Source organism: Nyctereutes procyonoides, unplaced genomic scaffold (assembly GCF_905146905.1).
Source record: "Nyctereutes procyonoides isolate TBG_1078 unplaced genomic scaffold, NYPRO_anot_genome, whole genome shotgun sequence".
Classification (NCBI taxonomy): Eukaryota; Metazoa; Chordata; class Mammalia; order Carnivora; family Canidae; genus Nyctereutes; species Nyctereutes procyonoides.
The window spans coordinates 38913061-38935970 of NW_026575042.1; the positions used below are offsets into that span (position 1 = coordinate 38913061).

The following is a 22910-nucleotide window of genomic DNA, read 5'->3' on the forward strand; positions in this document are numbered from 1 at the left end:
ACGGGATGAGCACTGGGTGTTATTCTGTATGTTGGTAAATTGAACACCAATAAAAATTAATTTATAAAAAAAAAAAAAACATTAATAAAAAAAAAATACAATTACACAGTTTTCTACTCCCTCCCAACCCCCCACCACACAGAATGATATTTCTGTTACTTGACAGATCAGCACAAAAGAGCTTAGGAAAGAAATCAGGGCTTCTCTTCTTTCTCTCTCTCTCTTTTTTCTTTCTTTCTTTTCTTTCTTTTTTTTTTTTTCTTTTTTTCTTTCTTTCTTTCTTTCTTTCATTTTTTTCAAGTAAAGACAAAACATTTGGGCATGAACTCATTCAGAAATCATGCTAGCTCACCAAATTACACAGATTTTAAGAACCCTCAAGGCAGAAGTATTTATTAATAGGATTAAAATACATGCCCAAGGACAAAATTTGAATTAGTTGGCATACAAAACACTCATTATCAGAAAACTTTATATGCTATACATCTTTAATAATTTTTAAGAATATTTTTAAGAATAATTTTTGTTTGTAAAAACATTTATAAATTTTCAGCAATAGAGAAAAGCATCAAGAAGGAAAAAAATTGCCCCAAATCCAACCACCTAAAACTAACCACAATTAATATTTGAGAAACATCATCTCAGACATCTCCACGCATATATACTGAGAGGTCAATAGGAATAATGTTAGAGTGAAATTTTAATACAAAGTTCTAAATTTAATTTTATTTGAATTTAACTAACAGAGAAAAACTGAATTGGAATATATTCTAAATTAAAGATTTCTTTGACACAAAAGATAATCATTCTTAAAAGGCATCCCTAAGAAAATACATTATAAAAATCAAGGTTGTACAATTTCTAAAACTTTTTATTCATGGAAAATTTTAAGCATATACAAAGTAAATAGACTAATATGATGAGCTTCTATGTATGTGTCACCCGATTTCAACATTATTATCATTCTACTTTTCTTTTTATTAATACCACTATCCAATCCCTACCACCTGCTTTATTATTATTCTTATTGTTGTTTTACAGATTTCAGGGAGGTAAAGTCATGTACTGTGAAATGTACAAATCTTAGCTGTGCTAATTTGAAAAATTAATCTACTTATGTAAGTCACACTCCCATGACCACACAGAATCCATTTCCCACCAAATTCCTGTATCCCTTCTCAGTCTGCTGACTCTCCACACCACTTTTCTGAAAAACTTCGCCTTAGATTAGTTTTATTCTAGACCTTCATATAAATGGAATATGTATTGTGCATACTGTGGACTCTTCTGCGTCTGGCTTCCCTTGCCTGTTAGCACAACATCTGAGGTGCATTCCTGTTGCTATGTGCACTGGTAGTTTGTTCTTTTACACTGCGGAGTGATTCCAGTGTGTGGGAACACAATTTGTCTACTTTTTCTTCTGTTGATATTTCATGTGGGTGTTTCCAGTTTGGGCTGTTGTGAATGAAGCTGCTGTCAACAGTTTTATACAAATCTCTTTTGGGGACATGCGTTTTCATTTTTCCTGCACAAATACCCAGGAAAGCAATTCCTGGCCAAGAGTAGATGTAGGTGTTTAACTTCAGAAGAAACTACTAATGATTTTCCCCTCGAGGTTGTAGCACTTCGTACCTCTCCTGGTATGAGCACGCTTCTTACATCACATCCTCACCAGCATTTCATGGTGTCAATTGTTTTAGCCAATCTGGTGGGTCTGTAATGGCACCTCAATGTGGTTTTAGTTTGCATTCCCTTGTTAACTAATGATACTGAGCAGTTTTTCATGTACCTATTAATCAGTCATGGGTCTTCCTTTGTGAAGAGTCCGTTCAAGTGTTTGCCCATTTTCATATTTATTGGGATATTTATTAGTTTTAATTTTAATAATGTTTGCATGGTACATATTTTTCCATCTTTTTACATCAACCTAGTTTGTCTTTTTTTGAGTGCTTTCTTGTGGACAACATACAGTTAGGCCTTGTGTTTTAAACTGTTCTAATAATCTCTGTTTTCTAACTGGAGTATTTAATCCTTGGCAATAAATGTATTTATTGATAGGCTTGGATTTAGTACACCATTTGCTAGTTTGCTCCATTTGTCTCACCTTTCTCTTGTTCCATCTGTTCTTTCCTGCCTTCTTGGCGTTAGTTGAAAAATTTTAGTATTCTATTTTAACCTTTTGGCTTTTAGCTCTAACTCTTGCATTTTTAATGGGTACTCTAGGGATTACAATGTGCATCTTTAATTTATCACAATCTGCTTAGAATTAATACAGTATTTCTCCATGTGTTGTATATGTGTGTGTGGGTGGGTGGGTGGGTGTGGGTGGGTGTGTGGGTGTAGGTGTGTGTCTACAATAGTAAAGTTCCATTTACCTTTCTTTTATCTATGCCTTTGTTCTATTATTGTTATATATATTATATCATACATTCCACAATACAGTGTTAAAGGGTTTTTTGTTGTTTTGAATAGATACATATAAAGAAATTAAAAGAAAGAAAATAATACATGGTCTTTTATATTACCATTTCCAGGGGCCTCCAGTCCTTCCACTAACTTTGTGTTAACCTGTGGGGCCATTTCCCTTCAACTTGAGGAAGTTCCTTCAATATTTCTTGTGATGCAACAAATGTCTTCATTTCACTTTTATTTTTGAAGACTGGCTATAGAATTCTGTGTTGACGGTTTTACTCTACACTTTAAGAATGCTGTTCTACTGCCTTCTGGCCTCTACTGTTTCTAATTAAAAGAAAGCCATCCTTCATACCATTGTTTCCTTGATGTGATTTGATTTTCATCAAACTGATTTTAATTTTTTTCTCTTTATATTTAGATTTTGTAATTTTGACATTTGTCAGTGTGGCTTTATTTTTATCTATTATCCTGTTTGGGGTTTGTTGATCTTGGCTCTCTAAATTAATGTTGTTCACTAAATCTGGATAGCTTCAAGCCATTATTTCTTCAGACATTTTTCCTGTACTACTATCCCTCTCTTCTGGAACACAAATGACACGTGTTAGACCACTTGATGTTGCCTTACTGGTCTGTTGGGCTCTTTTTTTTTTTAATCTTTCTCATCCTGGTTCTTCAGATTGGGTCATTTCTGTTCAGATCCATTGACTCTTTTACCATATCCAATCTGCTTGGAAGCCCACCAGGTAAATTTTTAAATTTCAGACTCTGTAACTTTCAGTTCTAGGATTACTTTTTATTCTTCTTTTCGTTTATAGTTTTATAGTTCTGTTTCTCTTCTGAAATTCTCAATCTGTTTCCTTACTACACATCATTTCCCTTTAAGTCCTTAAACATATTTATAATAGCTCCTTTGAAGTGCTTGTCTGCTAACTGCCACATCTGAGTTATCTTGAGATTTGTTGTTATTGACTGCTTTTTTTCTTGAATACAGATACACTTTTTTGGTTTTATCACATGACTGGATACTGGATATTATGAATGATACATTATAGAGAATCTAGATTCTATTGTCTTCCTATGAAAAATGATTTTTATTCTAGCAGGCATTTCACTAGACCCAAGTTCAAAGTCGATCTCCCTGGTAGTGGGCAGCAGCTGTAATCTCTGTTCACTTTCATCTTTCAGCTGATACTCTTATGCCAGGCCAACTGGACTCTCCTCTGCATATGAGTTTGGCTGTCAGCCAAAGATCGAGATGGATTTTATACATATATTTTGTGCCTCAATTCCTTGGTAGCTCCTGGACAAGATTTCCTCCCAAACATCCTGGCAGTTGTGTCAGCCCCAGATCCTGTCCTTTGACATCTCAAACCATAATGCTGCGCAACAGCCCAAAGCAAGAGCACATTAGGAAATGCCCTCAAGCAAATGCTCCAAATTTAACAGATCTTGCCCACTGCAGTTATCTCTTCAGGGTAGAGGCTTCTACCCATAGGTGCTCTTAGGTACTGACATGGAAACACCCCAATACATAGTTTTAAGTGGAAAAAAAAAAGTTGTGAAACAATATGAATGTATGATACCACTTATATTTTTAAAAAGCTACTGCAGAAGTATATACATGAGTGTACATAGAAATGGGAAACATCAGCCATGGCTCTAAGATGGGGCTAGAATGGAGTGAAGGGGTATATTTCTATATTTGTATGTGTATATGTGTGTATGGAAGCTTCACATTTTTACTCCAGGAATTTCTATATTTGAATTTTGATAAGAATCACATGGGCTTTTAAAAAGAGAGACTTTTTTGAATGGTCTCTTGGTGGTTTGGTGGCATTTATTAGCTCCATTTGAGAAGAAATGCTCTTAAACTTTAGGTTAAAGGAATAAACACATCTAAAGTGCCTAGGACAGAGCCTAACACACAGTAGGCATCCAATAACCATGAGGCATTATTATTGCCTGTCATTATGTGGAAACAGTACCTCTTTCGTTTGGTTCAGCAGCAGAGAACATGGCCATGAAGCCATTCCCAGCTGTGTTGGCATCAGAAATCATCTGCACCATCATCTTGTTACCACTGGACACAAGGGCTCCAGGCCGAAACGTGCCACAAAAGCGCCCAATACGCTGGCCATTGGTGTGACCATTGTACACATCCACAAAGTCATAGCGGCACAGGTTGTCACTCTCAAGATCTATGAATCGGAAATTAAGAACTACTACTTTCCCCTCGGGAACCTGTAAAGAAAAACACCAATTGGAAAACCATGTCATGAAAACAATAACTGAAGTCTTCACATCTAGCCAATTACTAAAGTGAGCAGATAAAGTATTAATATGCAAGATGATGCTTTTCTTCCCTCAAATCTGAACTCAGAAAAGGGTTTTCTACCATAATGAATTCCTAATTATTTATTGTCTTTAGACAAATCCCACAGTTCATTAGGGTACACAATCTTATTCCTGGGAAGTTTATCTCAACACTAGGCCATAATTTCCTCCGTATAATTCTTATCATGCTTCCCTCCTTGTTCCCTGAATGGATAGAAAAAATGGCTAGAGAAGCATTGGCAAGATTCTAACAAAAGCCCCATTTCTTTTCCAATTCCCACCATCTTTTAATTTATCCATCCAAGTATTTGGTCATAAAGTCTCAATCAGATTTGTTTTACCTTTTCAACTAGATGAGATCCCTCACTGAAAGGCATAAGAATTTCTTTTTACAGATAACAAAAGTCAGTGATTTAAAAGACCAAACAAACCCATCACTACCAAAAGTGGCTCGTTTATATTCATTTTAAGTAATTATCTCATACTCACGGGTCAACAGATGCTTTAACATAAATACGGCTTCCTGTATTGATGAGTTCAGTGCCATAGTTTTTTTTTTTCCTGTGACAAACTTAAGTGTTTCAGTGCTATTTGCCTTTTGCATCAAAGACATACACACCCCATGGCAAAAACTGTAGTAAGGTAGTCTCAAAAGGATATTTTGTCTTTGTCATGGCTTTATCCTAATTGTGAAGAGCTTATCTTAAAAGAGTGTGAATATTAGAAGTTCCTAAACCACATAGTCTATGAAGCTGATAGCAGAAAATGCTATTTAATTTCTAAACATTCTTACTGAGATATCTCTTGTAGAACTCCTCTGGGTTTTTTGGTTGTAATTTTTTTTTTTTTTTTGCATGCAATCTCTAGTTAGCCTATGATCAGAAAATTACAAAAATGTGATCCTACATCTGTAATCTTAAATATAAGCAATCTATCAATCACTGAAAATTTTCCAGCCAAAAAAATATCCTAAACTATAGATTTAATGTGGATTGTCCTTGCATGAAGAGTGACTGTGTAAATGTGTAGATAAATTGTGTGGAGGGTAATTTAGAGCTCTGAGACTCTTCCACCCCACAGAGTAAAAAAGGGAAGCAGAAGGATTGACCCCTGGGGCACTCTGATGTCCTCAGGTCTTCCAGACAAGGTCAAACCAAGACAGAGACTGAGTCAGAAAGTAGGAAGCAATCAGAAGGGCGTGGTACCCAGAAGCCGAGTGAAAGGAGTGTGTTCAGGAGGCAGCACTAGTCAGCTGAGTTAGTTGTGAGAAACAGCCACAGAGTCACTGGTGACTCTGACAAAACTGTTTTAGTGGAGTAGCAGGGATAAAGCCTGACAAGAGAAGGATCAAGAGATAATGGGTGAGAAGAATTGGTGGTAATGAACAGGGACAAATTTTTCAAGTTTTGTTGGAAAGATGAACAGAGTAATATGTGGGTGGCTAGAAAGGGGGGCAGGGGGCCAAGGCAAGATAGTTAAAATGGACTATATTAAGGCTCATTTGCATGACAATTGGAATAATTCCACAGAGAGGGCAAAACTGATAAAGTAGGAGACAGGGATTGTTGCTGGAGAAATGTCATTGGGAAGATTTGCTCTAAGGCACAGACTGGGGGGGATGGAGCTATGCTGCACATATTCTCCAGCCTGGGCATCCTTGAGTTTCTGGGTAAGGAAGAAGAGAAAAGGGAGAAAGAGAAAAACAAAAACACACAGCAAGGAGCCTGGACCACTCTGCCTAGTGAGAGGAGGGAAGGCTGGGGCAGGTTGGGCTGTAGTACCCCACAGTTGAAAGCAAGGTCAGCAGCAGCAAACATGCATGTGAGATGAGCTATCAGGAGTCTGAAAACAGAGGAGAGGTGTGTAAACGGATTAAGGGAGTGTAGCAGGAGTGTCAGGAGTGCTGAGGGCCTGCTTGAGGTAAAACAAAGTGAGGCCTCTCTGCATGGTTGTAGTTCTCCCCAGCCATGTGCAGCCCCCGCCGCCCCCCCTTCCCTGGGTGGAGGTGCAGGGCAGATGGAGGGTTGGATTTAAGCAGCAGGGGGTGAGAGACTGGGAGAGTGGCATACAGTGTGCCAAGCAAGGACTATGGAGAAAAAGGGGGCCAAGAGAGTTGAGGACATAGGCAGAGGAGTGACCATAATGAAGGACCATGGAATCTAAGCTGAGTAAGGACAGAAATCTCGAATCAGTAGTATGAGGTACTACAGTAACAACCTAGATTGTGGTGGAGACAAGATAATGACCATGGAAGTGGGTGGTGGAGGAACAAGGAAGAGTGCTGAAGACCGTGACAGTGAGCCAGGGCTAAAATTTACAGGAAATGAGCAGGACTGTCCTGGGGTCTTTCTGCAACAAGAAGAGCAGAGGGGCAAAGGAGGGCAAGGTCCTGTTTCACTGGTAAGTTCTCAGTTCTTTGGCACTAAGAAAGTTCTGTTGATTCCTTTCTTTGGTCAAGGTGGATGCTCGTTTCCAATGGGATAAGTCAACATACATTCAGCAACAGAAACAAGGTTACATCATTGAGATTTTGAACACATGTTGATCCCAACAACATCCCCTGGCAAAAACTCTTTTGAAGGAAGGATGCAGAGATCTCTATCAGTTGTGGGTCTACTGTAACGAGAAACAAATGCCATCTTGCACTGAAGGCCAAAGAGCAATCTACTGCAGGGGAGATGCATGCTGCAGGGAGCCCTGTCACAAAAACACAACTGTTCTTCATTTTCTTTTTTTTGTTGTTGTTGTTGTTGTTGTTGTTGTTCTTCATTTTCATGTGAGCAATCAAGATTTCCTGGTGCCCTGTGATGTGAACTTTGCTTAGAGTTCCTGGGCGGTCATTTTTTTAAAAAAAGATTTTATTTCTTTATTCATGAGAGACACGCAGAGAGAGACAGAGACATAGGCAGATGGAGAAGCAAGCTAACTACGGGAAGCCCTAGGCTTCCCTAGGATGCAGAACTCGATCCCAGGACCCCAGGATCAAGTCCTGAGCCAAAGGCAGATGTTCAACCACTAAGCCACCCAGGCGTCCCCTGGATGGTCATTCTAAAGGACTTTGTAAAGCATATTCTCCAAAGTTGACCCCTCCACTTGACGAATCTATAGTCTGTACTCGATTTTTCTTTGTTAAGATTATATATAGAGAGAGTAATAAACACCTGGCTACCAGCCATCTGGAATTAATTATTTTTTTTTTAATTTATTTATGATAGTCACAGAGAGAGAGAGGGGGGGGGGCAGAGACACAGGCAGAGGGAGAAGCAGGCTCCATGCACCGGGAGCCTGATGTGGGATTCGATCCCGGGTCTCCAGGATCGCGCCCTGGGCCAAAGGCAGGCGCCAAACCGCTGCGCCACCCAGGGATCCCTGGAATTAATTATTGTTAACATTTTGTCAAGACATTTTTAGAGTCTCCTTTGATAAAATAAATACAAATTTTCAGAAAAAATGAGGTTTGTTGTCCCCATCCCAGGCCCTGTCTTCCTCTTCTTTCTCAGAAGCAACCATTGTCATAAATTTAGTGGGTTTCCTTCTGTGCCATTCAAAATACTTTTATATAAGTGTATATGTATCCATGCAAAATACAGTTATATTGGTGTCTGTTTTAAAAATTAATTTAAATTGGAAAATGCTGCACATATTCTCCAGCCTGGGCATCCTTGAGTTTTCTGGGTAAGGAAGAAGAGAAGGGGGAGAAAGAAATAAAAACAAAAACACACCGGGGGCACCTGGGTGGTTCAGTCAGCTAAGCAGCCAACTCCTGATTTTGGCTCAAGTCATGATCTCTGGGTCCTGGGACTGAGCCCCACATAGGGCTCCACTCAGCAGGGAGTCTGCTTCAGGATTCTCTCCCTATCCTTCCCTCCACTCATGTGCTCTCTCTTCCTCTAAAATAAATAAACCTTAAAAAACAAAAACTCACAGGCCCTTCACAAGTTACTCATTCCACCTAGAACGCTTTTCTATTTCTGCCCTTTTCTTGCTTGCGTTGAGGGCCTCAGTTTCAAGGACACCTCTTCTGGGAAGCATTCCCAGACCCCAGCTCCTCCTCCCAAGATGGGCTCTGCTTAGTTAGCAGCCTGCCCCTCAGGTCTCTGAAAATGGGATCGCTCAACCCACCTACTTCCTGTCTATTTTCCCTCAAAGATGAAGCTGCAGGAGGCAAGGCTCCCTCCTGCCTCGGTCACTGCTACAACCCAGCCTCTGGACATTGCATGGCCAAGCAGAGGGGCATCATGAAGATTTGTTAAGTGAATTAATCTGCCAGGAGCTAAATGGAATACCAGCTTCTTTGCACAAACCCTGGACAAGGGACCTACTGGGCAGCTCTACCTCTTGCATTCTAGTATCTCCTACCGTCACCGGCAGCAGAATTCCAGGAGGCTGCTCTCCTTTCTAGGTCATTCTTGACAAAAGAAAGAAGATGTATATCTTTTGGGAAACCTTATATTTCAAATCTCCTGTAATGCTAATACTTAATGCAGAAACTCCACTAAGATGCTTTTTTTTTGGTGGCAATGAGGAAAAAGCTGTTTTGTGAGATTATATTGGCCAGGGGATTCATTATCTCCCCGTGGAAAAACAATTCTATATTCATATTTTTTCCTGTCAACAGCTGAGTCCTGTGTGGGCCAAAGCCTTGTGCTGCAACAGTGACCTCAGCTCACCCCATAGCCCCTGGGATGTCCTTACTGTCACAGGCAAAAGTGCCAAGTCTCTTGATGCCCATGCCAGAGCTGCTGCCAGAGAATGAACAGGGGAACTGCGTTTTAAGCTGATGGTTTGCATTTTCAGGATACTGTGAGCAAAATGCAAATATGAGGGCAGCTTCTTTTGTATGGAGTAGATTTCTATAGAAATGGTAACTCTCCTTTGTGTCTGCAACTTTTCTTTCTCCTAAGGGATCATTTATTAATTTGAGCGAAAAGATCTGTTTCTGCAGCAGGTCTGATTTTTTAAAAAGTCATCATTTTAATCCTCTAAGATTTTCCTCTTCCACAAACAGACCTTTGGAAAGGCATGCTCTATGTTTTATTTACATAAAGTTCAAGAGGCACAGCAGCTCAGTGTCATCTCACATATATCCCCAAATGTAATCCAGAGAAATTTATGCACAAACTATGCACAAATATTTGGCTATATTTCAAGAGGGGGATAAATCAGAAGCTTACAAAATCTTATTTATGTATAGTCTGTATATTTAAGTACCCTGTATATTTAAATATTTGAAGAAGGAATTTTGTAAATGTTTGGGAAATAAAACATACATCTTGATTAATGGAAATAACATGGTATTTGGGGGGAAGAGGATTGGTAATTTCACCAAAAAAACCCATTACACTCTCAGGTCTGGAAGAAGGGAGGAAATCACCACCTCAAGCCCAACCTAGCAGCATTAGCGGACAGGTTACACTCCTCTGCCGTAAACTGTCCCAAACTTTCCCACTGTGTTTGGAATAAAATTCTCACTCACTCTACCCACTTAGCGTATTTCACATATCAGATATTTTTTATTTTTCTAAGCACTTTCCACACTACTTCATTTAATCCTTTACAGGAACCCTATAAAGTTGATATTAGCCCAGTTTTACAGGTTACATGTGAGGAAACTGAGGCACAGAGAAGTTAAAGCCCTGCATGATATGGCCCCTAACTATCTCTGTCCTGATCTTTCCCTCTCATACAACAATTTGGCTGTTCAAGGAACCCTCCAAACTGCTTTTCCACCTCAGGACCTTTGCACAGTTTGGTCCCTCTGCTTCACACAGTCTCCTCTCTGATATTCATGTCTTCCTCTACATCATTAGGTCTCAGCTCAAGTGTTGCCTTTCCACAGAGGCCTATCCTGAGCCCTTCAGTTGCTTTACATCATGGAGATCACATAACCATGTTATTTCTTTATAGATTATTTATCATCTGTCTCTCCACCCGAACAGAAGATCCAGGGATCTTAGCTTGTTGATAGTAAGTCCAATGCCTGGCTATTACAAGAGTTCAAAAAGTAGTTATTGAATAAATAGTTGAGATCCTAATAATCTCAATTAAAAAAATAGTGTAGGCCACAACCTCTATTACTAGCACATACATTTATATAACAATGTAAACTCACAGATACAAGGCAAGCAGTATTAGCGCCCTTATAGGAAGTTAGAAACCACTCAGAGTGGTTATATGACTTACCTAAAGCCCCCCAGCAAATCAGCAGCAAAGTCTATCTCTGACTTCTACCCAACTCTGCTTTCCTGACTGTGGCAGAGACTGAGGAGATTGCTCAGCAAACTTGTTTTCTCTGCCTGGGCACACAGGAAGTCACCATTTTCCAGCCTCCAATGCAATTAGGTTGGGGCCACTGACTGGGTCCTAGTCAATGGCATGTAGGTAAAAGTGATGTTGGGATGCCTGGGTGGCTCAGTGGCTGAGTATCTGCCTTTGGCTCAGGGCGTGATCCGGGGTTCTGGGATTGAGTCCCCCATTGGGCTTCCCATGGGGAGCCTGCTTCTCCCTCTGCCTATGTCTCTGCCTCTGTGTGTGTGTCTCTCATTCATGAGAGACACACACACAGAGAAAGAGAGAGAGAGAGGCAGAGATACAGGCAGAGGGAGAAGCAGGCTCCATGCAGGGAGCCCGACATGGAACTCGATCCCAGGTCTCCAGGATCACACCCTGGGCTGAAGGCGGCACTAAACCACTGAGGCACCCGAGCTGCCCAAATAAAATCTTAAAAAAAAACAAAAAACAAAAAACAGTGAGGTACCTACTTCTAGGCTTAGCCATAGAATATCCAGTGCATCCTTTTGGAGTTCTCTTTTTGCCCTAAGGAGGAAATTCAACAGAGGAAACAGGAACATTCTAGGAGACAGCAGAGCCACAGAGGAGTTAATGCTCCAAGGACAGCTGCCTAGGAGAGCCATTCAACTACACTGGACTGAGAAGTGAGCTATAAATAACCATTTGTTGGGTTAAGCCACTGAGATTTGGGGGGCAGTTTGTTACAGCTCTGCACTTTGTTTTAACAACTCTAATTAACAAATGGATAGTGACATTCATCTGTTGTCCTTACCCAGCAGCTTCATATTGCTGCATTTAAATTATATATGAATCAATGCTGTAATATAGTCCTCAAAAGAGCAGACAGTCTCAGACTGTGTGAATAGCAGAGAACGCAGGAGATGTGGAGCAATCACAGAGTAAACTCATCATTACTGAGGTGCATCTGTAATTTCAATGGCCCCTGCAAAAGTGTAACTAGTAGCTCGAGCATCACTACCATGACCCTCTGAGTTCTTTAACTGTAGATGGTCAGCTGGGGTGAGAAGGCGATTAGCAGCCATGAGTACTTCTTTTTTTTTTTTTTTTTGCCATGAGTACTTCTTGAGCTGAGAAAAGAAACAGACCTTTTGGCCAAAGACTTGGCCGAGAAATGAATAAGAAGCTGGGCTTCCGATTATGCTTCTTTGGCAAATGCTCTTTAATGGTGAAGAAGAAAATGTCAGGGGGGGGTAGTAGATTGTGGCTGATGGTGACACCACCCAGCATTGAGGACTAGCATTGTGAGGGCTAACAGAACTCGTTTGCCAAGAGAAAACACAAATGGAAAAAACTTAAAGGAATACTAAAGCAGAATCCAGAGCAACAGGAACCCTGAGGTAGTTGCAGCCAGGATGAGGGGATAAGCAATTGTGCAAAATGCTATGGTTTAGGTTTTGGTTCAGGGAGGACATAAAGTTTATTTTTTTAAAAGATTATTTATTTATTTACTTATTTGAAGAGAGACAGAGAGCATACAAGCAGAGGGAATGCAGGGAAAGGGAGAAGTGGGCTCCCTGCTCAGCGGGACTCGATCCTGAGCTGAGCGGCAGATGCTTAACCGACTGAGCCACCCAGGCACCCAGACATAAAGTTTAAACATAGGTCCCAGTAGTCTTCCCTTGTCCATGAGGCATACGGTCCAAGACCCCCAGTGGATGCCTGAAACATCAGATAGTATAGAACCTTATACACACTATGTTTTTCCCTACACATACATACCTATGATAAAGTTTAATTTATAAACTAGGCACAGTAAGGCATTAACAACAAAAATTCATAATAAAATAGAATATGTATAATAATAAGCTGCAATAAAAGTCATGTGAATGTGGTCTTTCTCAAAATATTTTATTGTATTCATCCTTTCTCTTCTTACAATGATGTGAGAGGATAAAATGCCTACAAGATGAAGTGCAGGGAATGATGCAGACGGTGTGGCATGGTATTAGGCTACCATCACCTGCTCCTGGACCATGGCTGACTGAGGGTAAATGAAACCATAGGAAGCAAAAGTGCTGATAAGGTGGCACTACTGTGTGCTCTTCACAGAGGTGCACCTGTTGGTTTTCCTGTGGCTGCTATCACTAGGACCCTGCTATGGATGTAAGTGATGACAAATCTGAGCAAGTCATGCACTCATCATCAACTTTCTTGAAAACTGGAAAATCACTACTTGATTTTTTTTTAAGATTTATTTATTTATTTATTTACTTACTTACTTATGATAGAGAGAGAGAGGGAGAGGCAGACACAGGAGGAGGGAGAAGCAGGCTCCATGCTGGGAGCCTGACACGGGACTCGATCCCAGGACTCCAGGATCGCGCCCTGGGCCAAAGGCAGGCGCCAAACCGCTGAGCCACCCAGGGATCCCCCTACTACTTGATTTTTATTAAACATGAGCTCTCTAGCTGTTTGTTCCTGAAAGGGCTTACTACAAAATGAAAAAGTATTACCAGACAATAACATTTTTAAAAGCACTACCACACAGTAAAATAAATATTTATAAAACAAAGAGCTGTAAATTTATACCAAGCAATAAGTAACAAAACCACTATAGCAAGAGAAGTCAGACTATTCCACAGCAATGGAAGCTCAGCTTCCATTTCCCAGAATGCATTTCTTGTACAACAAACCTATGCTTCTGATGTTGTCCAAGGAATCAGCCAACTGGTAGCCTGGTGGCTTCGAGTGTCTCCCTGACCAGCACGCAAACCACAGCACCAGTACCACGCGGCTGACAAGAACGGCATCAAATACTTGTCCCTGCTCCTCCCAAGACAGGGAAGGGGTAGTTGAACCTCATGGCAAATGGCCAAGCTGTTTGACATGATTAATGTGTGTCTTAAATGCTGTCCTTGAAAGGTGCTAGTCGTGTCAAGTGTTAGTTGTCTTTCACACTTAACCACATGTTGAAGACAGACCTCTGGGCACTCATATGTGTGTGATACACTTCTAGACAGACAACAGCAGAAGATGCAAGTTCAATGTGAGCTCTACCTACCGCATCCTAGATTATTTTAAAGGAACTAGTAGTAATTTTTTTTTAAATCATGAAAAATCCAGGACAAATGTAAATCATATGAGATGCCCTGAATGACAGGTACCTATGGGAATGGTCCAGGATTAATGAGGATATACGGCCACCCTGGCTTTAGGACACCTAGGCCTATCTTCTAAGTTTAGAGTAGTCCCACTGCGTTTCCAAAATAATAGATTAACTAAATGAATAGCTGCTGAATGAAAAGAAGGGTGAAAGAAGAACAGAATGGCTTCCTGTTTCCTGCAGAATAAAGTCCAAACTCTTTAGAATAATGGTATGCAAGGCCCACCCGAGTCTGGCAGGCTAGTCTCCTCTTCTCCCTCAGCCCTTTATATCTTGGGTCCGAATCTACTCATCCGCAAACACACCCAGTGCCTCTTTCCTTTCCCACTTCTATGAGATCACATATACGTTCCGCACCTGGAATCCTTTCTCCCCATCAATTGCCACCCCAATTTCAAAGTCTTGGCCAAATGCGCCTTCTGTAGGAACCCACCACCCTCCGGCCTCTCAACCAGCATCCAGACTCAGGGGGACATTATCTTTCCTCTTCCATCTCCCACAGCCACTATTATACTGTTCTCCCCCTTGCTTTTGGTGGACTCCTCAGCATCTACAGGGCCTGGAGGGCCTCCCAGGGTCTGGGCATATTCCTTGCCTTGTAGTGGATGTGAAGCTTTCACGGGTAGGACTATTCCATTCTGATTTATCTATGTCTAACTAAATCCACATGCAGCTGAGGACCAGGATGGAGATGGGCAAAAGTCTTCTATCTTCATTTTATATATTTTAATCTCTGATCTGTGAATAGTTTGAGGATTTTCTAGGCCATTTGATTATTTCTTCTGCAAATCATCAAATATTAATTAAATACTGTGCTGGTGGCACAGCAACATATACCAGCTAGGATAAAACATAAACTCCAAAAGTCCATGTGACCCAAAAACTTGGAAGTGAGTATCTCCCTGGGGCAAGTCAGGGCTTCACTGAGATAAGACATGGCGCCAGAAGTCTATAAAACCACCCATCCCAAGCAGTCTGCTTTGCTCTCTCTCAATCTATACATATAGGATGATCATTTCTTAAAAGTAAAGAAATACATTTCTTTTTTCTTCAGTTGTGTTTCATGATATGATAGAAGACTGAAGATAGATCTCAGAAATTTGATCTAGCCGATTTCTTCAGCTTTCAAAAAATGGAAAAAAGGACTTACGTCATTTAGGAATATTCTTTCAATTGTCCAGAAGTTGTCAACATGAGTTGATCCATAACAATATAAACATGATTGGTGGAGATTCTTGAAGAAAAAGTATCCCTACTCTAAGCCACTGGTATGTGTTGTCTGACAGCTAGGCTTAAGGATAACAGACACAAAAACCAGGGGAGCCCTTTGCTAGCAAGGGGCCTTTTTGTCATACAGCACCCATGTTTTCTTCTTAATGACACATGAGTATAATTTTTTTGAAAAGCTTTTATAGGCTGAAACTGATTTCTATGCAATACCCAAAGGAAAACTCTGAAATGACATTTTCAAGAAAATACTTTTGTGATCTGTAATTTCAACCGAGAAATCTGCAATGGATCAAGAACACAAGATTATACACAAAATTATTTTACTAGGAATGAAACAGAAAGCCCTTCCCATCTGGGATAAGAAGAATCACAGTAAGGTAATCAACATATTTAAAACAAACTAGATGCAAATGAGCAGCCAATGCTCTCCTGAATGAGTAAGAGACAAGTGTTTACATGGTAGCATTATGTTGCTAAAAGCTGGAACTAAAGTTGTTTTTAAACCCAATTTTTTTAATAAGAAAAAAATCATGTGTATAGTTTAAAATCTAAAATAGCACTACAAGATTTTAAGGAAAAATGAGTCCTTACTCTATTCCCAGTCCTCAGAGGCAACCAATTTTAATTCTTTCCACTATTTTGTCTGGTATCTACCTCCTTGCCTAAAAACAGGTTTCTGCTGCTATTTCTTGATTTATTCTTTTTAAACTTTATCTCTTGGCTTTCTATTATTGCCTTGATTCCTCCATCAAAATTCTGGCTAAATCAAGAGTCAAGATTTCCATTACTATGACCACATAAATATTATCCATTGCTGAACTGAGTTGTCTCTGATTATTCCCTCCCCTTCATAGTCTCTGTTCTCTTTCCCCTAGAACTCTCATTAGTCAGATCAGAGCTTCTCGAACAGATCCTCAAATTTTCTTTAAGATTTTATTTATTTACTTGAGAGATCTTAAGAGAGAGGAAGAGTACATGTGTGCACATACAGGCAAGCAGGGGGAAGGGTAGAGGGGCAGGGAGAGGGACAAGCAGACTTTGGAGCCCCATTTGGGGCTGATCTCTTGACCCTGAGATCATGACCTGAGCTGAAATCAAGAGTCAGACATTTAACTGACTGAGCCACCCAGCTGCACCCTCAAATTTTCTTACCTTTCTTCTCCAATAGTTCATCTCTTTTTTTTTTTAAGATTTTATTTTATTCATGAGACAGAGAGAGAGAGAAAGAGAGAGGCAGAGGGAGAAGCAGGCTTATGCAGGAAGCCTGATGTGGGACTCGATCCCTTGTCTCCAGGATCAGGCCCTGGGCCAAAGGCAGCACTAAACCGCTGAGCCACCCGGGCTGCCCTCATCTCTTTTTGTTCTACTTCCTGAAGTGTCTTCTTCAAGTTTATCTTTTAGTACTTTAATCAGTTTTTTTCATTTCTACTGCCAAGTTATTAATTTCTAATTGTGTTTTAATCTTGTTTCTTTCCTTTTTTTTTCAAATTTTAATTTAAATTTTAGTTAACATATGGGGTAATATTGGTTTCAAGGAGAATTCAGGGATTCATCACTTACATACAACATCCTGTGCTCATCACAAGTGCCCTCCTTAATGTTCATCACCCGTCTAGCGCACCCCCCACCAACCTTCCATCAACCCTCAGTTTGTTCTCTGTAGTTTAGAGTCTCTCATGATTTGTTTCCCTTTGTTTCCTCCTCCCAAATGTTCATCTGTTTTGTTTCTTAAATTCCACATATGAGTAAAATCATATGGTATTTGTCTTTCTCTGACTTATTTCCATTAGCATAATACCCTCTAACTTCATCCACATTGTTGTAAATGGCAAGATTCCATTCTTTTTGATGGCTGAGTAATATTCAATTGTGTATCTATACATCTTCTTTATCCATTCACATGTTGATGGACATTTGAGCTCTCTCCGTAGTTTGGCTATTGCTGAGAATTAATTCTTTCTTTCTTTTTCTTTCTTTCTTTCTTTCTTTCTTTCTTTCTTTCTTTCTTTCTTTCTTTCTTGGCATTGTTTTATTTTACATGCACTATACTTCTTCTGATATCTTTAAGGATAATAATAATTCACTTTGAAATTTTCTTCTGCCCTCTGTACTATCTGTTTCCTTGGAGTGGTCTTTATTTTTTTTCTGTTTGGGGCTCCACCTTCTCATGTAAGAGGCTTTCCTCAAATTCCAGCAAACCTGGACTATCTATTCATATTCAGAGCGGAGGTGAGGCTGACTGGAAGCTCTATGGCAAGGTTTGCCACCGTATTGTGACTGGGGACAGGCTGGCTTTTTCACAGGGTCTCCCAATTGTTATTATTTGGAGGTTCTATCTCTAGGGCTGTTTTTGTCTCTAAACTCCCTCAATACCAATCCTTCCATACCTTGTCTCAAAAATCCTTCAATTCCTGATTAAAACCTTGCTGCAGTTTTCTTGGGAGAGCAGGGAGAAAGGAGGTTGGGAAGGCCTCACCATTCAGAATACAGGCTTAATTTCCTTACCTGTTTTCAGTACCACATCTGGGCCTGGCCCTATCTGCTAGTTTTGCAGTTCCCAAGAGCCCCTCCGGTTCCCAGAGGACAAGCCCTGCCATGATGGGGAGGGAGACAGCCCCCTTGCTGCCCGGAGTGGAGGAGGGAACCTGGAAGGCTAACTGCTCTTAAAAGGTTTTTAATCATAATTCTAACCTCACCCGCTCTGCTGTCTTCCAAGAAATCTGGTGCCTCCAATTCCTTGCAGGAATTCTGGGGCACAAATGAGCTTGCATCTCATTGGTGCTGCTCCCCCCCACCCCCCACCCCTGCCTGCAGACACACTGATTTTCACTCTCTCTCCTTTGCTAATTTAATTACCACTGACCATCTACTTTTTTATTTTCCAAAATTTTGTTATCTCTCACCTACTGTTAATTCCATTCCAGTTACCTTTGTCTTTGTGGGTTTAAACCTTTTAATTTCCTTACTGCAATTGTGGTGGGATTCTGAGAAAGGGCAGAAATAAACATATGTGTTTAACCCACCATGCTTAACCAGAAACCACTAAGGTGATTTTTATTAAGAAGCAGTAAAAATGATATAAAACTATATTCTTAGGTAATTTATAAAAGTATGTAAGGTATTATATAAAAGCATATTCAAAAAATAAAAGCCAGATTCTATTAAGCACCTGTAAATACCAACAATTACGCCAGAGGATTCAAAAGAACTGCAAAAAAAAAAAAATTACCATTTTTAATGACTTTATGCTATTCTAATATACACCTGTACCACAGTTTATAGAAACAATCACATCTTTTTCTACATTTTGTATGTTTCTAATTTTTCATTAATATAAATAATGCTGCTATGAACACAATTATATAAACTGTCCCCTGTTTAAGGGAATATTTCTGTATAATAAGTTCCTAAAAATGGATTTGCTAAATCAAAGATTATAGGCATTTTAGATTCTAACAGTGTACTCTCAAGAAAAGCTGAATTAATTCACATTTTTCACACCCTCAACTTTACTGAGGCTGCCACAATAGTTATTAATCGGGTAAGCAAAAAAATGAGATTTCATTGCTGTTTTAATTACACAGGGGGCATTTGCAAGGGGAAGCCTGGTTTACTTAACGTGGTGGAGAGATGAGTGGTAGCAGGTTAAAGACGCTCCATCAATTGACCTCAAGGTTTCAAGCCCTGCACATACCACCCACATTAGAAAGGCAGTGAGGAGGGGCGCCTGGGTGGCTCAGCTGGTTAAGCATCTGCCTCTGGTTCAGGTCATGATCGTGGGGCCTGGGATTGAGCCCCGTGTTGGGCTCCCTGCTCAGTGGGGAGCTCACTTCTCCCTCTCTGCCTGTTGCTCCCCCTTGCTTGTGTGAGCTCTGTCTCTGTGTCAAATAAATAAAATAAAATCTTTAAAAAGAAAAAACGAAACCTTTCAAGTGAGGAGAGAGAGGTTTCGTGTTGCTTTGTTTTAGAGAAAAGTACTGTGGAGGGACAGAAGTTATATAATAATTTTGGTTTTGAATAAGTCAAGATAGTAGAGGTATGCATTTCAATATTAAAAGGCAGTTATTAGAATGATGGTTTGAGGAAGGAAGAAGATTTTAAAAGGTGTAGTTCTGTCAGCAAAGAGGACATGGAAAAACTTTTACAAGAGAAACAGTCTGAGGCCACAGAAGACTCTTACCCTAGCCAGATGTCTCACAAATGTGTAGCCACAAGGAGAGGGTAAGAGAGAAAAGGGATGTGTGAAGGGTTCAGAGATGCCAGAAGCCACAACCCAGAGGGCATGTCCTGGGGATGATGGTTAGCAGCATAAACAAAGGAGGCACTTCATTATTTCCACCACTCCAGTCCCAAACCTACCAACAACCTAGCTAACTTTGTTTACAAATTCTCCTCCACTCAGACCACCCCAAGAAAAGCAAAAAAAAAAAAAAGGTAAATGAAATTAAAAACAAAAGAAAAGTGGATAAACTAACACACTATTTAAAAAAAAAAAAACCTCAGGATTCCCAGAGGAGAGTTTAGTCAGCAAGAGAAAAGACAGTGAGTCATTCTGCTCAGATGGTGTGACATTTAAGTTAAATGTTCTGCGACAACAACATATTTAGGACAAATCATAAAAAAAAGGACACGAATGGATAGGAAAGAGTAAATCGGAAAGGCTCAGAATGAACTCACTAGTCCAGAATGTATGTAACTGGCACAGATGGCTTGAAAAGTCTTGGCGAGATAGAGGTAATTCTGTTCAAACATGCCTGGCACTTCCTTCATGGTATCTCCTGTCTGGCCTTATTTCTTCAGCTGCAAATCTTGGGATTGCTCATAAAAGAAGAAAACCCAAGTTTAACCAAGCACCCTCTCCTCAAAGCCCTCAGCTGCCTGAAGCGATGACTGATGTCGAAGGGGGGCACTGTCTTGTGGTTCAATTCAAGGACATGATTCTTAAAACTAAGAGTCCTATAATGCCAGACAGCTGTTCTGCTGTTATCATTCCCCACTTGGCCACATGTCTCAAGTGACAGGGTCTTGGTGTTCCCTTGATATCCCAGATCCCATTCAAACCAGAATTTTTTGATCCTAAAACATTTAAAACAAAAACAAAACAAAAAAATAAACAACCCTTTGGAGCACCTGAGTCGCTCAGCTGGTTAAGCATCTGACTTGATTCTGCTGGAGATTCTCTCTCTCCCTCTGCTCCTCCCCCCACTCAGGCTCGATAGATAGATAGATAGATAGATAGATAGATAGATAGATAGATAGATAGACAGACAAAATCTTATAAAAAGTCATGGTAACATTTACAGATCATACAACACACTAATTTTAAGCATGCATTTTGAGGATTTTTAGTAAATTTCTAGAGTTGGGCAAGCATCATCACAATCCAATTTTCAAACACTTACATCACTCCAAAAAGATCTTTCCTGTCCATTCACAGCCAGTCCTCATTCTCACCCCTAGCCTCAGACAACCAGTAATCTTTCTGTCTCTTTAGATTTCTTTTTCTGGATAGTTCTATAAGCGGAATCATATAACCTGTGGTCTTTTGCATCTGACTTCTTTCACTCAGCATAGAGTCTTCCAGGTTCATCCATATTGTAGTGCCAATTTGTGCTTCATTCCTTTTTATGGGTAACTAATATTTCATTATGTGGATATATCACTATTATTTATCCATTCATCAGTTGATGGATATTTGAGAAATATCTACTTTTGGGCTATTATTAATGTTCTTGCCTTTGTGCAAACTTTTATGTGGATATGTGTTTTCATTTTTCTTGCACCTAAGAGTGCAATTGCTGGGTCTTAAGGTAAATGTTTAACTTTACAAGAGTCAGCTTTCCTAAGTGGCTACACTGGTTTACACTCCTACCATTAGTGTACAAGAATTGCAATTTCTCCACATCCTTAACATACTTTGTTATTATCTGCTTGTAGTTGCTGTTGTTGTTTATGGTCATCTTAGTGGAGGTGAAGTAGTATTTCATTATGCTTTGGGCTGCACTTCCCTAATGACTGAACATTTCTTCGTGTGCTTATTAGCCACTCATACATCTTTGGTGAAATGTTTGTTCAAATCTTTTGCCTGTTTTTTAAATCCTCAATCCTAAAATGCTTTTAAAATATAAAGAAAAGCATTAAAACTTAACTTGAAACAAAGATAAGCATTTAAGTAGCACTGCAAAATCTAGTTTCATGTATCCATTTTAAGCCAAAAGGGAGAGGCAAGGCACCGCTAATGAGCTTGGTTGATGAAGTTACTCCGCACAAAATAACAGTGAGCTGACAACTGCAACTCCTAAAGAATCCATTGGTTAGGATCATGGCCTTCTCATTTTAATTTCACAGCAACAGTTCTACAAAGTATAAAAAGAAATAATACCTGGCTAAGGATAGAAGGTCTCTCACTGCTTTACAGAGGACAGTATGAAACAGCAACCATTAAAACATATAGGAAAAGTCTTAGAAATAACTACAGAAACAAATATTTTGTAATCAACATGCTAATTCATGATATACAGAGGTTGAACATAGGGGTTTGGGGTGCCAACTCCCTGTGCAGTTGAAAATCCATTTATACTTTTTGACTCCCTGAAACTGAACTACTAATGGCTTTACTATTGACTAAAAGCCTTACCAAAAATACAAATAGTTGGATTAACACATATTTTGTGTGTTATATATATTATTTACCATTCTCTTACAATAAACCTAGAGAAGAAAAAGCATTAAGAAAATCATAAGGAAAAGAAAATATATTTCCAGTACTGTACTGTATTTATCTAAAAAAATCCACATATAAATGGACCCATGCAATTCAAACCTGCATTGTTCAAGGGTCAACAGTAATAGCAAAATCAAACTAAAGTATGGACAGCCTAGAATAATATGTATGACTGGGAAGGAAGAATGAAAATGTGGGGATGCCTGGGTGGCTCAGCAGTTAAAAGTGCCTGCCTTCAAGCTCAGGGCGTGACCCTGGAGACCCAGGATCGAGTCCCATGTCAGGCTCCCTGAATGGAGCCTGCTTCTCCCTCTGCCTGTGTCTCTGCCTCTCTCTCTCTCTGTTCTCTCATGAGTAAATAAATCTTTCTAAAAAAAAAAAAAGAAAGAAAATGTGGATATGTTAAGATTGTTTAATCTAAGGCTCATTTTTCTCTTTTAAAAATGTGGTTCACTTAATTTGTTTGTTATCACCATAATAATGATGTTCAGAAAACCTCTGTAAACAATGGCAAAACAGTCAAGAAAGACAAATAGATCAGGAGTATAGAATAGAGTCCAGAAATAGAGCCACTTATATGATCAATTTTTGGCAAAGGTGGCAAAGCACTTCAATGGGTAAAAGGACAGTGTTTTCAACAAAAGATGTTGCCAAAACTAGAAATCCACACAGAAAAATATGCTTGACTCCCACCTCGCACCACACACAAATTGATTTGAGATGGATCACAGACATAAATGTAAATGCTAAACCTATGAAACTTCCAGAAGAAAATATAGAAGAATACTTTAT

The 22910-nt window shown here is 39.7% G+C and overlaps 1 protein-coding gene across 1 annotated transcript in view; it reads right to left on the bottom strand.

The window, feature by feature from the left end:
- The window catches only part of PCOLCE2 (procollagen C-endopeptidase enhancer 2), a 72171-nt gene that overhangs the window by 31193 nt on the left and 18068 nt on the right, over positions 1 to 22910 (bottom strand). Inside the window, exon 3 of the mRNA XM_055321563.1 lies at positions 4401 to 4656. Within this exon, the coding sequence (XP_055177538.1) occupies positions 4401 to 4656 (256 nt within the window). The remainder of the gene's footprint in view (positions 1 to 4400; positions 4657 to 22910) is intronic.